General features: G+C 60.8%; 2 protein-coding genes and 1 non-coding gene across 3 annotated transcripts; 2 read left to right on the top strand and 1 right to left on the bottom strand.

Annotated features, from left to right (window-relative positions):
• Positions 1–1,718: 1,718 nt before the first annotated feature.
• Positions 1,719–10,035, top strand: SLC29A2 (solute carrier family 29 member 2). Its single transcript, XM_028516279.2, has 12 exons — positions 1,719–1,941; positions 2,192–2,273; positions 3,674–3,834; positions 4,059–4,198; positions 4,573–4,707; positions 5,306–5,403; positions 5,631–5,715; positions 6,246–6,406; positions 6,905–7,010; positions 7,104–7,189; positions 7,899–8,098; positions 8,706–10,035. Exons 1-12 carry the CDS (start codon positions 1,913–1,915, stop codon positions 8,815–8,817), a joined length of 1,395 nt encoding a protein of 464 aa, XP_028372080.1. The 5' UTR covers positions 1,719–1,912; the 3' UTR covers positions 8,818–10,035.
• A 2,805-nt stretch (positions 10,036–12,840) lies between these two features.
• On the bottom strand, positions 12,841–12,922 carry TRNAS-GCU. The gene has a single exon. It is a non-coding gene; the product is annotated as a tRNA-Ser (tRNA).
• A 441-nt stretch (positions 12,923–13,363) lies between these two features.
• B4GAT1 (beta-1,4-glucuronyltransferase 1) lies at positions 13,364–15,649 on the top strand. The gene is made up of 2 exons (XM_028516269.2): positions 13,364–14,554; positions 14,802–15,649. Exons 1-2 carry the CDS (start codon positions 13,499–13,501, stop codon positions 14,991–14,993), a joined length of 1,248 nt encoding a protein of 415 aa, XP_028372070.1. The 5' UTR covers positions 13,364–13,498; the 3' UTR covers positions 14,994–15,649.
• Positions 15,650–15,695: the final 46 nt, after the last annotated feature.

Raw genomic sequence — 15,695 nt, 5'->3', positions numbered from 1 at the left:
GCCCACTGTGTCCAGGGCCCCACTTCCCCTTTTTACCCAGTGTGCTAACCGTTTGCGGTTTTTCTGTCTGCCATTGTGTAAGGAGAGTTGGGAGATGCTGCTTCAGGGCTACGTAGGAGGGAGGCTTTGGACGGCAGGGCGTCAAAGTCCTACTTCATTGATAACTCCCAGTGGCCCCTCTGTCACTGCCAGGGCTGTGTGGCAGCGGCCTGTACCCCCACCAGTTCTTGGTGTCCTGCAGACTGTCAGTCTGGTGGGCATGCAAGCTGCCCTAGGGGCCCCCTGCCCGCCTCCCTGAATACCCACGAGGGCGAACATCCTGCCATGTATACAGACCACTCGTGTTTTTCCTTCCAGACTGCTTGTTCGTGTCTTTGGCTCAGTTTCTGATTTTCCTCATTGATAAGTAGGAAAGATCCCCTTTCTACATTGCAAATACGATTTATGTTTCATCAGTCAGCGTTCCAATGCGAAGCTACTCTCGCCACGTCGAACTTTGAGGGATTCCGTGTAGGGATTTTCTGTGTATAGAATAATTGGAAGGACTGGAGACTTGGGCTCTCAGTTGGGCTTTCAGAAACGACCTTTGAAACACCCCCGTGTTGGAGGACCCTCCATCCCAACTGCTGGCTCTCTGGCGTTACACCGCTTTGGCTGAGCCTTGGGAAGCTGCCGTTGGCGTGCGGGTCCTGGGAACCGTTGTCTGGCAACTGCAGACGGGAAGTCGGCACCAGAACTGCTGGCCATAAAGACCACCGTGCCTGGCACGCAGCCTCTTGACTGCTGCCCACACGCGTGACCATGACCCAGCTCCGAGGTCAGGCCTCACACGGCGCATGTGGCCAGTGGGACCGAAGTCACTCAGAAGCCGAGCTACAAAGGAGCCCAGAGAACTGAGCAGTTCTCTTTCCAGCCCCTGAAGTGCATGAAAGCCAGGGGTGGGGTGAGGTGTGGGGAGAGCCAGCGCACCACGGCTGCCACCCCCACTCAGTCACCCCACATTTACGCGTCCGCTTCTCGTCCCCAGACGCCCCAGCAACACATCAACAACCACACCCAGCAACGGAGCGTGGCTCTACCACGTGCCAACCTGAAAGCACACGCCCCCAGCTGCAACGGGAATTATGACTCTGTTCCATTTGCCGTCACACCCATTTCCGGCTGTTGTTCGTCGTCCTTTGGTTCGGTCCCAATTCCATCTTGACATCTGTAATTTACAGACTAAAATATGAGCCACCACCAGCACACCCTCTACCAGGCTTTCTCAACCTTGATGCTACTGACATACTTCTTTGTCAGGGGGCTTCTCTGTGCACAGGACAAGGGACACAGTTCAGCCTCGCCGCCCACGAGAAGCCCGCTCAGACGACTCCCCGGGACCCATGCCTGCGCGCTGTGCGTAGCATTGAGAAGCGTAGCAGGGTCCGTCTGTTTGTCCATCTTCCAGACCGTCAGCCCAGGCACCTGGCCCTCTCCTCCATCTCCCGAAGCAGCCAACTTGGCGCAGGACCGCTGGCGACAGACCATCTCTCCGGTGCCCTGCTCGGCTGACACTATCGCCCGTGGTTCTCTCACGTTGGGGGGCGCTAGCTGCCTCACCCCGCCCGCACAGGGCCGAGCCCACCGGCCCTGGTCGATGTGTGAAGCCACGGCAGCCCGGTCCTGCGCCCGCTTCTGGAATCCCTGACTCTCTAGTCTGGGAGGGGCGGTGCGTCTGTCTCTCTCGGTCCCGCCTCGGGGGCGGAGCCGAGGTCCGCGCAGACCGAGACCCAGACCCCAGGAAATTGGTCTGCGACTCCCTCCTCCACTCACGCCTGTTCCCTCCCCTTTCCGAGAGACCGATCCCCCACCCTCGGCCCGCCCCCCTGTGCCCCGCCCCGCTCTCCCACCAGGCTCATCCCGCTGGAATGCCATGGAGCGAGGAGACACTCCGCAGGACAGGCGAGTTGGGGGCCGAGAGGGTTGAGTGCGGAAATACTGATGGCGGTAGGCGGCGCAGACCAGGTTCCTCGAGGCGTTCCGAGGCACAAAGCAGAGCGGATGGAACTACAGTTCCCATCAGCCGCCTGCCTGCGCTGTCCTCGCCGGGGAGATGGGGGCTGTAGTCCGCTCCCCAGCGGGGACGGGGACGGGAGGGGCGGCCGAGGAGCTGCGTGCGCCCTCGGGGTGACCTTCTGCCTGATCCCCACAGGTACCACCTGGTTGGGATCAGCTTCTTTATCCTTGGGCTGGGCACTCTCCTTCCCTGGAACTTCTTCATCACGGCCATCCCGGTGAGACTGGCGGCTGGAGTGACAGCCCCACGGCCACAACCACCGACTGTCCCTCCGGCCGCCTCGGACCCTAGGCGCGCCAGGCCTTTCCCTACCGTGCGGCCTTTGCCTTCACACTGTGCCCGGGCGTCTGCCGAAGCATGAAACCTCTGAGAGGGAAGGTGCCCCTTTCGAGTCTAGGAAAAGCGAGCTTTCAGGGACGCGGGGGTCCTACAGGGGCAAGACCACCAGCTCAGGAAGCTGTGTATCATTCATTATTCTTGGGCTCGTCACTCCAAAACTGGCCTACCCGAGCCTTTGGTTTTCTTTGAAATAGTATAAATTACCCCCCATCCATCCAACAGACCGTTGATGTGCACCTACTGTGTGTGTGGGCCAGGCCCCGCCCACTGGGCTGCGCGGGAGTGCGGGAGGAAACAGACCAGGAAGGCCCTGTCCTCACGAGCTCGTGTCCTCTCTGGAGAAGGCAGAAACGGAGGCTGTGCTTCCCTATGCAGCTGGGTTATTCTGCTTTCCAGCTTACCAGATGCTCTTCCGAGCCTGGCTCTCTGCCGGGCCCTGGAGGATGCAAACCTGAATCTGCCCTTGGTCTTGACAGCAAGATAGGCAGGTACCAAAGAGTAATGAATAAGGTCCCCCGACCTGGGGCATCCCAGGCTTGCAGCAGGGTCCTGTGCGTCCCCGGGAGAGGGAACACCCCTTCTGCTCTGGAGAGGAGGTGGTTTGTAACGTGGGGAAAGGGGAGTAAAGCATGTTGAGGGAGGCAAGAAGAGGGGAGAGCATGCCAGACGGAGATGGCAGCCTGGCAAAGGCACAGAACTGGGGGGGGGGGGTGCCAGCCTGTTTGGAGAAAGGGGTGCCTGGAGCTCAGTGGGACAAAGCTAGAGATGGGGCACAAAAGGGAGGTCTGGTTCCAAAGGGCCCCCAAGGCTGTTCCAAAACTCAGAGGCTTTGTCCTGCAGGCCATAGGGAGCCAGGGTGCGGGGAGGCTGAGCCGGCCTGGGCTCCAGAGAGGATGCAGTTGGTCAGCACTAAGCCGGAGCCTGGCTCGCTGTGGCGCTGGGTGAATACTCAGGAATCCGGAAGCGGCTGCGGAGTGGGGGTGGGGGCTGGCGCCCGGACACAGAAGAGGAGGGTGGTCTGGGGGGTGGAGCAAGGCCCAGGCTGCAGGTCCTTAGGGCTTGGGCTGTGTCCCAGACGTCAGCCATTCAATTCAGTGCACGTTCACCGAGCTCCGACTGTGTGCCAGGTGCTGGGGACAGTGCAAGGACAGAGACAGTCCCTGCAGACATTAACCGAGCCATCCCAGGGTGGGGGGGTTGCACAAGGAGGAGGCTGGGGGTGTTCCTGAGGGCATGTTGTGTGGTGACTCTGTCCCCGCTCTCCTGGCACCCTGGCAGTACTTCCAGGGGCGGTTGGCGGTGGCCAATAGCACCAACGGGACCTTGGGGACCAACCACAGCGGCCCTGCAGACGCCTTCAACTTCAACAACTGGGTGACGCTGCTGTCCCAGCTGCCCCTGCTGCTCTTCACGCTTCTCAACTCCTTCCTGTACCAGTGGTGAGAGGCCCGCCCGCCCGGGCCCCCTCCCAGGCCACCCCCACCCCTGCGGAGACAGCTCCATCTGGGTCCAGGGAAGATCCCCCGTCCTTCCTCCACGCCCCCTGCATCTCCCCGCTCTCACTGTCCAGCCCTGGCTGAGTCTCTTGCCCACTTCCCTCTGCCCAGCTGGGCCCCGCCCACGCTCACCGTGCCCCCCCCCCCCCCCCCCCCGCCGTGTGCAGCATCCCTGAGTCGGTGCGGATTCTGGGCAGCCTGCTGGTCATCCTGCTGCTCTTTGCCCTGACGGCGGTGTTGGTCAAGGTGGACATGAGCCCCCGACCCTTCTTCTCCATCACCATGGCCTCCGTCTGGTTCATCAACTGTGAGTGCCACTGCTCCCGCCCACCTCCCGCCCGGCCTACCCAGGGCTTCGGCCCGGCCTCTCTTGTGTAACTGAAAAGGACCGATGTATCTAGAAAGGGGAAAACAGCAGCAGCGGCATCCACGTCCCTGATGAGAAACTGTGGCCCCGAGGGAAAGGCGAGGTCCCTTGTGCCAGGCCCACAGCTGCCTGAGAGCTGGCCTCCTGGCCCTGAGACCTCGGAAGAGGAGCGCCCTGGGAGGGCAGGTTGTTACCCTAGAATGCCAGGAGTCTTATGCCTGCTGGCCTCATCCAGAGTCCCTGTGCCTCCTGCTGACACCTCCTCCAGGGAGCCCCAGGCTTGCCTCGTTGAGTGGCAGCCTGTCCCTCCATAGCTTTCTGTGCCGTCCTGCAAGGCAGCCTCTTCGGGCAGCTGGGCACCATGCCTTCCACCTACAGCACCGTCTTCCTCAGCGGCCAGGGCCTGGCTGGGATCTTCGCTGCTCTTGCCATGGTCATGTCCATGGCCAGTGAGTACACTTGGGTGGCCCCTGGGGCTCAGGAGAGCTCCAGGAGCGAGGTGCCTGGAGTTATGGGTGGAGCCTGAGGTGACGGGGCGCTGGGGACTGGGTTTGGGGTCGGGAGCAGGGCTCTCGGGTTCTGCAGTGAGACAGCGACCGGGTGACGATTGGGGGAACGGGGGTCCAGATGCGGGTTGCTGAGGCCAACTGGTGTGCAGTAGCAGCAGGTTGAGGCTGAGGGAAGGAGGGACAGGTTTGGGGTCCAGATAGACTTGTGTTCAAACCCCACTTCCTCGGCTCCCTAGTGGGGGGCGCTGGGCGAGGCTCCTAACCTGTGTCAGTTTCCCCGCCTCCTCGCCGAGATGGTTATTATAGCTCCATCCTCAGAGTGTAGGGAGCAAGCGATAACAACGAGCACATAGTGGGTGCGCAAGAAAATGGCCCAGAGGGAGGGGGTGAGAGAGTCCCGGGTTTGTCAGCGAGGGGAGTGGAAGGGGCCGGAGGTGAGCCCGAGGAGGTCATAACGGGAAGTGGGACCAGGGTCGTCAGCCCTGTGGGAGCCGGCGGGGCCAGCCGCCGCGCCCCTGCAGCTGCAGCTTCTGCACAGGTGGTGTGGATGCCCAGACCTCCGCCCTGGGGTACTTCATCACGCCCTGTGTGGGCGTCCTCGTATCCATCGCGTGTTACCTGAGCCTGCCCCACCTGGTGAGCCTGGCCCTGGGCTCGGGGCTGCGCTTCAGAGCATCTCAGACACAGCCCAGACCTGAGCCTGAGGCCCCAGGAGAGGCCAGGGGAGGTGGAGGGGACCTGGGCCCAGTCCTGATCCCCACAGGAGTCAGCCACGGGGGCACCCCAGCCTCTCAGCCAACAGGGCGTGGAGGGATGCAGACGCCCGCACCAAGCCAGGCGGGGCCAACGCTTTCCTCCTGCAGGAGTTCGCCCGCTACCACCTGGCCAAGAAATCATCGCTGGCTCAAGGTCGGGAGCTGGAGACCAAAGCGGAGCTCCTCCCGTCTGGTGAGCCCCGGGCCCTGCTGGGGGAGCTGGAGACCCAGCGGAGCCTCAAGCCACTGCCATAGGGAAGCGTTTCCTCTCTGCTCCCAACTGGAGCCCTCCCCCCTAGCAGCCTCATGTGAGCAGAGGCAGGAAGAAGAGCACGAGCAGAAGGCAGGGGGATTAAACCGTCCCCATTGCTCTTTGGGCCTCAGCTCCCTCCGCCGTAAAACGGGGCGGTGGTAGAACCTCAGGTATGCAAGGTTTGCATCCACATGCACCCGAGTTTGAACCCTGGCTTCACGACACCCAAGCTGTGTGACCTGAGGCAAGTCACTCAACCCCCATGAGCCTCCGTCTCTTTCTTGTAGAGCAACAGGCAGTGACATAATCCACTTCAGGTGCCTAATCTGCCTGACACGCGCACGTGCTTAATGAGCAGCAGCTGAGCATACTTCCGGGGCTGAAGGACAGTCACTTGTTTTAATTGCTGGGAATCTCCCTGCAACGGGCAAGGGTCACCGGCATGACCCTGCCCTCCCCTCTTGCCCCAGACGAGAAGAACGGGATCCCCAACAGCCCTCAGAAGGCAGCCCTGATTCTGGATCCGGACCCCGAGAAGGAGCCGGAGCTGGAGCCGGAGCCGGAGCCGGAGCCGGAGCCGGAGGAGCCCCAGAAGCCAGGAAAACCTTTGGTTTTCATCGTCCTCCGAAAGGTTTGGCTTGAACAGAACCCACGGCCGCCATAACCCACGGGGAAGAGAGGGCCGCTGTCTCCAGCCCTCTCCAAAGACTCGGAATGGAATGGGGCCTTAGGAGTCACCGTGTCCACCCCGAGGTGGCAGGGTCATTCACAGTAGGTCAGGGACACAGCTGAGCCAGGGCCCGGGTGTCCTGCTCCTGGGCCAGGACTTTCTTTCTTTTTTCAAAAATTGTATTTATTTACTTTTAGAGCGAGGAGAAAGAAGGGAGAAAGAGAGGGAGAGAAACATAGATCGGTTGCCTCTCGCATGCCCCCAAATGGGGCCCTGGCCTGCAACCCAGGCACGTGCCCTGACTGGGAATCAAACTGGTGTCCTTTTGGCTTGCAGGCCGGCGCTCAGTCCGCTGAGCCACACCGGCCAGGCCAGGCCAGGGCTGTCACAGGAGGGTCTGGGCTGATTGCGGGGCCCCAGGTCCGCCCCGCCCGCTCACACCCCTGCCTCTGGCTCCAGGTCTGGCTGACGGCGCTGTGCCTTGTGTTGGTCTTCACAGTCACCCTGTCCGTCTTCCCCGCCATCACAGCCATGGTGACCAGCTCCGCCGGTCCCGGGAAGTGGAGTGAGTGTCGGGAAGGGGCCAGGCGCAGGGGCGTGAGGGGAGAGGGGGTGGAGGGGAGGCAGGACCAGAAGGAGCCCCCTGTCTCTCTCCCAGGTCAGTTCTTCAACCCCATCTGCTGCTTCCTTCTCTTCAACATCATGGACTGGCTGGGGCGGAGCCTGACTTCCTACTTCCTGTGGGTGAGCACGCCTGGGCCAGGTGATCTGGCAGCTTTGGGAAGCGGGTGGTGGTCAGAGGGTGTGAAAGGGCACAGAAAGGTGACTTCCCAGCGGGTGGCAGTGAGCCCCCGGCCCCAGAAGCGGTGTCCAGTTGACCTGTGTCCCCAGCGTCCAGCCCGGGGCCCAGCCCTCGGTGTTCAGAGACTGTCACATGGAGGCTGCACCATGTGAGAGGGGGGACAGGCTCCCGAGTGTCCGGGTTGCTTCGAGCCAAGATGCCCCTTCACTAAATGAAATATTTCGAGAAGGCTCCAGAAAGTAGATCGAAGCAGAGGTGCTCTGATCCCAGCAGCACGGGGCCCGGATCCCCAGCTGCCAACCCTGGTCAGCAGCCGCAGCCTCCCCAAAGAGGTCTGCGGAACCCCTGGGGGTGGTCGGAGGAACTGCGTTTGAAAACCGAAGCCGCTGTCTAGGGCCTCTTCTTCCAGTTCTGCCTGGGAGACACCACGGCCAGAGATCGGGAGCGTGGAAGCTAGCCCCAGGCTAGCTAGTTCTTGATGGCTGGGGGGCCCTGGCCCAGTCCCTTGCTCCCCAGACGCCCTGGAGGGGGGTCCTCGCTGGCTCACGTAGGGTAGCTCAGGGGAAGTGAGGGACGAGAGAGTCTGTCCTGGGTACCGCTGGGGCAGAGACCTGCTCCCGGGGCCCACCCTGAGCCCCGCTTCCGCCGCAGCCCGACCAGGACAGCAGGCTGCTGCCCCTGCTGGTGTGCCTGCGCGTCCTGTTCATCCCGCTCTTCATGCTGTGCCACGTGCCCGAGAAGTCCCGGCTGCCCGTCCTCTTCTGGCAGGACGCCTACTTCATCACCTTCATGCTGCTCTTCGCCGTTTCCAACGGTTACCTGGTGTCCCTCACCATGTGCCTGGCGCCCAGGTCTGCGGCCGGCTGGGAGGGCCTGGGAGTGGGGAGGGGGGCCCAGCCTGCAGGGCAGGGCTCTTGCTGCTCCGCCCGCCCGGCCCCAGCTGTCTCCCGGCCACCCTGGGGGTCAGGCCAGGAGCTGGGGAGGTGCCCGTCTGCTGAAACCACCCAGGCACTTGGTTCGGGGGCCGCCTCTCTGGGCCTCAGCTCCCCGGTCTGGGAAATAAGTGGGTCGGCCTGTCGTTTGCTAGGGCCCGGCTGCTACCAAAACCATCAGCCGAAGGGGAGCTGAAGTTTTGCTCAAAAGCAGGGTTCGTGGGCTCTCAAGGGGCACTGGAGTTGAGAATCCAGAGAGGTGACGGGGGGGGGGGCAGTTTGGGGACATTGTGTCCAGAGGGAAGGCAGCCCCAGAGATGTCCTTGTCCAGAGGCCTCATGTCACCACCGGTCAGGAAGCCGAGGTCCAGAGCGAAGGGCCCAGTGACCAGGAGCCGGAGACCGGGTCCCTCCAGACGAGAACTCGTGTGTCTTGTGAGGAGGGCCGGGGGCGCCGGGGCCGGGGCCGGGGCCGGGTCTGGGTCCGCCTCAGCGTTTCTAAGAGCCGCTACCCCTGTGCATTCTAGGCAGGTGCTGCCCCACGAGAGGGAGGTGGCCGGTGCCCTCATGACGTTCTTCCTGTCCCTGGGGCTGTCCTGCGGAGCCTCCCTCTCCTTCCTCTTCAAGGCGCTGCTCTGAAGGTCCCGGCCGGGGCTCCGCCAACAGCTCTCTCCTCTCCGCCCGGCCGGCGCGGAGACCCCAGCCCGGAGGGATGGCGAGCCGAGCTCCAGGTCTGCGGGTGCTGGGACGAGGCGGGTGCTGTCTCCTCCCCAGGCTGCTGGCGGCCCCCCGGGGGTACTGCAAGGGAGAATTCACCGCCGGTCATTCCAGCCCTCGCCCAGGACGGAGGCGACACCCAGAGACAGACTACCTGGGCGCACACGAGAGCGCCTTGAAAGGAGGGCAGTCGGGGAAAAGAGGGCCAGGGGCTGTGGCCCTTGCTCGCCGTCAGGAGCACATGTACATGTTCATCACAAGAAACAAACCCGCTCATTGAGGGGCACCAGAGGCCACAGGCAGCCACTGGCTGAGGGAGTGGCTGCTGGGCCAGCCCAGGGCAGGAGCTCGGCAACCTTGCGGTCAAGCCTCGGACCCCAGGACAGGATATGCCAGGGAGGCTGAGGGGAGCAGGGAGAAGGAAAAGGCGTCAGGGGGCTGAGGGCACTCCAAGGACCCTCTGGGCCTCAAACAGTATTTTTGCCTGCCTGCGTGCGCTGTGCCACGCAGCTGGCAAAGCCCTCCCACGCCCGCTTTCTCTCAAAGTGGAGCTGAGGCCCTCAGAAGGAGCCAGGCAGGGACTGTACCCCGCCCCCCGCCTTCGTACAGGTGAGGAAACTGAGTCCCGGAGGAAAGTGACCGGTCTGTGGCAGAGCCGGGACCCAGCCCCCAGCCCCCGCCTCCCTCCTCGAAGGTGCTGTTCTTCCCGCCCCTTCCTGCTTCTCTTCCTCAGGGGGCTCAAGGCAGAGCTCCAGGCACTTACTCCACCTTTTTTTTTTTTTTTGAGAGAGTGGGGCAGGAGGGAGAAGGAGGGATCAGAACAGCACGGTGAGCCCTGATCGGTGTGGCTCAGTGGGTTGGGCATGGTCCGCAGAGCGAAAGGTCACCAGTTTGGTTGCGTCGGGGCACATGCTTGGGTTGCAGGCCAGGTCCCTGGTTAGGGGCGTGCGAGAGGCAACTGATCAATGTTCGGGGACTGAACCCCCCGTCGCAGGCATGTACACTGACCGGAAATTGAACCGGCGACTTTTCATTTTGTGGGGCAATGCCCAGTGAAGGGCTCACTCCACCTTTTTGCCGTTTTTTCTCTCTGACCCTTCCCCTGGGTCTAATAACAATCCTCTTCGTTTGTATAATGAATTCGCCGAGTCTTTCTTTCCGAAGTGCCTTCAGCTCTTTTGGCCTTGGTGAGTGGGGTGGGGTAGGGATGATTGGACCCATTTGGCAGATGGGATGGCTGAGACCCCAAGAAGGGCAGAGGTGTGTAGGCATCCCTGCGATGGCCAAGGGGTATTGACTGACCTTCAAGGAGCCCCGTACTCCTGGGCAGAGCACCGGGCTGCGTGGACGATGATCGCCCTTCCCCTCCACCGGTCTCCTCCACAGGCGCCCCCTTGTCAGAAACGGAGCTTTCCAGAGGCGGCCAGCCGGTTCTCTGGAGGGACGGAGGAGGGGCCTGCTTCACCGCACGCCTGTACCACCCTGCCCAGCCCAGCCCAGGGAAAAGCAAGGTTTCTGTTTGTTTGCCATGACAGGCACTGGCCTTGCTGCCTCCTTGCTGTCCTGCCTCCGTGAACGGTCCCTGGCAGCTGTTATGCACCAGGAGCTGAGCCGGTAGGGCCCCCTGCCCAGAAGCCAGGGGCTGTTTTGCTGTCAGAGGAAAGGGAAGCAATGCATGACTTTGGTCGCTGAAATGAAGCGGCCACACGGAAGATCCCAGGCAAGGATTCATTCCTCCAACCACGACTCACTGTGCTGGACCCAGGCTGGCCTTATGACCCTGGAGCAAAGGAGATGTGGTCCCTGCTCCCAAGGCAACGGGAAGTGGCATGGAACCAGTGAGGGCCCTGCAGCAGGCGGGGGATGCGAGGTTCCCAAAGAGGGCCATGGATGCCCCTGTGAGCTCACGGCTGGCATCGCAGAGGAGGCGTTCCCCCAGCTGGGCTTTGAGGGATGAATAGGAGTTTTCCGGGCTGGACTAGGGGGAGGGCGTCCCAGGCAGAGGTGCCAGAGAGTGTGGAAGGCACGGATGTGGCGTGTTCAGGGAGCCATGGGGCCTTCTGGCAGGGGGTATGGTACGGAAGCCCTCAGAGTGTGAGGGGAGAGAGAAAGGAGAGGATGAGGCTGGAGCAGTGGGTTCTGGACAGAAGACAAAGAACCTGCGTGACGAACACTAAATGGGATGGGAGAGAGGTGGAGGGATACAGGAGGGAGAGGCCGCCTGTCTCTACAGTGGCCATTTATTGACCTCAGCGGTTAAGGGCATGCGCACTGACCCGGAGTCCTGGATTCAGAGCCAGGCCCTTTCAGGGCACAGAAATTCACCCGTGTAATACACCACGCCGCGCGTTAGGGGGAAACCACGGGATCTCAGTAGATGCAGAAAAAGCATCTAACTAAAACCCAACTCTTTTTCTGGATAAAAACACCCAACAGACAAGGAATAGATGGGAACTCCCTCAATCTGACAGAGGGCATTTATGAAAACCCTATAACTAATGTCGTCTCAATGGCGAAAGGCTAAAAGTCTCCCCGCCCCAAGACCAGGAACAAAAGAGGATGCCCCTCCCCCCACGCCGTCCACTCACCTTTGCGCTGGGAGTTGCAGCCAGAGCAGTGTGGCAAGGAGAAATGTGTGGCATCCAGATTGGAAAGGAAGGAGTAAAACTGCCCAGATGCACTGGTGATACAATGTAAATGTACGCAGAAAACCCTAAAGAATGCGCGCGCACACACGACTATCAGAACTAAGAAAGGAACGCGGCAAAGCCGCAGGATTCAAGATCCGCACCGAGTACAGCCGTGTTTCCGCAGGTGCGGTGCCGTCACCGGTTCCGATGAGTCCCCACACCAGGCCGTACCCTGACGCCAGCTGAGTGTCCCACAACTCAACGCAACCCCGACTCTGTCTCCCTAGAGAGCTCACCTGATTCCACAAGGACGCAGCCCCACGAGACGGCCCCCCCTCTTCCTGCCAATGGCAAGCCCAGGTGGTACCCTGAACCACCGACCAAGGGCTACAAGTCAGATTCCAGCACCCCTCCCCTGCCCCGGGGCTCACTTAATTTACTAACGCAGCTCACAGCACTCAGAGAAACGTTCTCTTGCTGAATTACAGTTTTATCACAAAAGGCTCAAAGTCAGGACCAGCCAGATGGAAGGGCAAGGTGTGTGGGAAGCAGCCTCACGCTGGCTCGCCAGGCCCACCCCGTCTGTCCCGGAGCACCTCCCCTTCCCAGGATTCACAGCGCTCTAGAAGTTACTACACATTGATTTAGCAGTCAAGGTACCCGTCTGTCCCCCAAGCATCTCCTCTTCTAAAGAACCCATGGTTTCCTAAAAATAATAAATAAATAAATAAGCAAACAAACAAACAAACAAACAAAAATAATCAATCAATCCATGGATCAATTATTCCACAAACACTTTTAAGCGCCTTGTGTAGAAGGCTGGTGTGAAAATATTCGAGACCTGCTCATGTAAGGGGGGGGGGGTGGCGAGTGTCTTGGGGAGAGAGGTGTGTGGATACAAGGTCTCCCCCCTCTGGGAGACCCGCTGAGAGAGGAGAATCGTGGGGCAGAAGAGAATAAGAATTTAAATGATCCAACACCACCACCCTCAAGTTCCACTCCTTTAGACAGGGAGGGGAGTGCTTCTCAAATTAATACATTGGCCCCTAATCTGGCATTGGGCAGAATTCCAGTTCTGGTCTTCCAGGTGCCACCGGACCTGGGGGCCCTCTGGGGAGAAAGAAAAGGACATCTGTAACCGCCGCTCAGAAGGTTCCCGTCCACGGAGTGGGAAGAGCGTGCAGAGAGAGGAGGTGCGTGGTGAACAGGGAGAGCCTAGCCTGGGTTGAGCCAAATCGTCCTCAGCCTGGTGCTCCGGACCGGCGGGATGCAGGGATGCAGAAAATGAAGAATCACCTCCTGTGTAAAACGCGAACGACGAGGATGGGATTCGAACCCACGCGTGCAAAGCACAATGGATTAGCAGTCCATCGCCTTAACCACTCGGCCACCTCGTCCCACGTGGAAATCCCCATTTCCAAATTCCCTTATCTTTTATTTCCTCCACACCATTTGAGTTCCTTCTACCCAGTTTTCAGCGCATCCCTTGTAGGATCTACAGGAAGGAGAGACGATGGGAAGAAAGGTGTGTGTGTGCGTTCCTTTCCTCCCGCCACCGCCGAATCCACACCACCCTTCACCAAGCTGCAGCAGAGCTCTGCTACGGTTTCCCCTCCCTGAGTCGGGAGCGAGCGCGCCGACATTTCAGGACGCGCTTGGTCCAGGGCAGTCGCGCACTGACCGGGAGGGAAGGGGGTCCATGTCGCTGGGAACCCGGCGGTGCAGCCGCAAGGCAGATCCAGCGTTTGCAAAGCGCGCCGCGCGGGCAGCGAGTGCAGTAGCTCCTCCACTCCTGCAGAGGGCGAGCTGGCGCGCCCGGAGGCCAGTGCGGGCGGGAGGGGCTGTGCACCCTGCTCGGCTCGCCTCGGCTCGCTTCGGCTGCTCTCGGCGGGCTGCGGTAAATCCGGGCTTGCGGCGGCTGGCAGAGCCTGTGGTCTGGTGGTCCCTGCTGCGCGCCCCGAGACCCGAGAGCCATGCAGATGTCCTACGCCATCCGGTGCGCCTTCTACCAGCTGCTGCTGGCCGCGCTAATGCTGGTGGCGATGCTGCAGCTACTCTACTTGTCGCTGCTGTCCGGGCTGCACGGACAGGAGGAGCAAGAACAGTATTTTGAGTTCTTTCCCCCGTCCCCGCGGTCCGTGGACCAGGTCAAGGCGCAGCTCCGCGCCGCTCTGGCCTCCGGAGGCGTCCTGGACTCCAGCGGCGACTATCGCGTCTATAGGGGCCTACTGAAGACCACCATGGACCCTAATGATGTGATCCTGGCCACGCACGCCAGCGTGGACAACCTGCTGCATTTGTCGGGCCTGTTGGAGCGCTGGGAGGGCCCGCTATCTGTGTCGGTGTTCGCGGCCACCAAGGAGGAGGCGCAGCTGGCCACGGTGCTGACCTATGCGCTGAGCAGCCACTGCCCCGATATGCGCGCCAGAGTCGCCATGCACCTCGTGTGCCCTTCGCGCTATGAGGCCGCTGTGCCCGACCCCCGGGAGCCCGGGGAGTTCGCCCTGCTGCGGTCCTGCCAGGAGGTCTTTGACAAGTTAGCCAGGGTGGCCCAGCCCGGGATCAATTACGCTCTGGGCACCAATGTCTCCTACCCCAATAACCTGCTGAGGAATCTGGCTCGTGAGGGGGCCAACTATGCCCTGGTGATCGATGTGGACATGGTGCCCAGCGAGGGACTGTGGAGAGGCCTGCGGGAAATGCTGGATCAGAGCAAGCAGTGGGCAGGGACAGCGCTGGTGGTGCCCGCCTTTGAGATCCGCCGGGCCCGCCGCATGCCCACAAACAAGAATGAGCTGCTGCAGCTCTACCAGGTGGGCGAGGTGCGGCCGTTCTATTACGGGCTGTGCACGCCCTGCCAGGCGCCCACCAACTACTCCCGCTGGGTCAATCTGCCTGAAGAGACCTTGCTGAGGCCTGCCTACGTGGTGCCGTGGCAGGACCCCTGGGAGCCGTTCTACGTGGCTGGCGGCAAGGTTCCCACCTTCGACGAACGCTTTCGGCAGTATGGCTTCAATCGCATCAGCCAGGTGCCCATAAGGGAGAGGGCAGGGGAAATGGGGCCGGAAGGGTGGCGGAGTCAGGGAGCTATGAGGGGCCCTGGATGGAAGGGGGGCACTGAGGCAGGAGGAGGGATCATCGCTCAGCAGTGGCTGGGTGTCGTGGAAGGTCCAGGATGCCTCCAGAGGCGTGGAGGTGCTGGAATTGGCTCTAGGGATGTCACTCTTGGCCCTGGGGCTGTCATCCAATTTTGCTGACCTATCTCTCCCCCTGCAGGCCTGTGAGCTGCACGTGGCAGGATTTGATTTCGAGGTGCTGAACGAAGGTTTCCTGGTTCATAAGGGCTTCAAAGAAGCCTTGAAGTTTCATCCCCAAAAAGAGGCCGAAAATCAGCACAATAAGATTCTTTACCGCCAGTTCAAACAGGAGTTGAAGAGCAAGTACCCCGACTCCCCCCGTCATTGCTGAGTTCTTCCCTGCCCTAGTCTGAGAAGTCTCAGCCTCCTCTCTCCTTAGGCCGCCCCTCAGGCCCGACAGGGGTAAGAAAGGACACTCCACTCTACAGTGGTCGCTGCGGCGTTGGAACACTGGACTTGAATATGGGGTGCTGGGATCAAGTCCTAGCTTTACCACTAACTAGCTGTGTGGCCTTGAGCAAATCCTGTTCCCTCTCTGAGCCTCAGTTACCCTGTCTGCAAAAAGGGAGGTGAGACTACCTACCTCACAAAACTGCTGGGAGGCTCAGATGAGATGCTACGTGTGAAAACAGTCTGTAAGCTTCGTACAAATGTGAAGTGTTATTAATATTATTACAGTATTACTGCTGTTATTATTGTTATTATTATTAACAATCCTGGGTGGGTGAGCCGTAGGAGAACAAAGAGTATGAATGGGGCAGAGCTGAGAAGTCTGAGTACCTAACAAAACGGGCTTTGGGAAGGGAATCCGGTACAGGCTTTGAATTTAGTGCTGAGCTTTCGGACTAAAGCCTAAACTCCCTGGTTCTCCCAGGCCTCGCGAGCTCTGAAGAAGGGAAGGGTCTGCAGGGTCTGCACCCTCGAAGACGCTAGGCTGGTAATCTGTCTCCGGACGGCAATGTGTAAATAAATGAGTGTTCACACCTACAGCTGGCTCCGTGACTCTCCTGAACCGGGCAGGCGGAGGGGTCGC

Source organism: Phyllostomus discolor, chromosome 6 (assembly GCF_004126475.2).
Source record: "Phyllostomus discolor isolate MPI-MPIP mPhyDis1 chromosome 6, mPhyDis1.pri.v3, whole genome shotgun sequence".
NCBI classification, from domain to species: Eukaryota; Metazoa; Chordata; class Mammalia; order Chiroptera; family Phyllostomidae; genus Phyllostomus; species Phyllostomus discolor.
The sequence above is the reverse complement of the archived record's forward strand: the minus strand, read 5'-3'. Positions and strand labels throughout refer to the sequence as shown.

Excerpts from the sequence above, each read along its gene's own strand:
- B4GAT1 (XM_028516269.2), top strand. The coding sequence starts at position 13,499 with ATGCAGATGTCCTACGCCATCCGGTGCGCCTTCTACCAGCTGCTGCTG. Across the intron at positions 14,555-14,801 it reads GCTTCAATCGCATCAGCCAG|GCCTGTGAGCTGCACGTGGC; the intron begins GTGCCCATAAGG and ends CTCCCCCTGCAG.
- SLC29A2 (XM_028516279.2), top strand. The coding sequence starts at position 1,913 with ATGGAGCGAGGAGACACTCCGCAGGACAG. Across the intron at positions 3,835-4,058 it reads AACTCCTTCCTGTACCAGTG|CATCCCTGAGTCGGTGCGGA; the intron begins GTGAGAGGCCCG and ends CGCCGTGTGCAG. Across the intron at positions 4,708-5,305 it reads CATGGTCATGTCCATGGCCA|GTGGTGTGGATGCCCAGACC; the intron begins GTGAGTACACTT and ends GCTTCTGCACAG.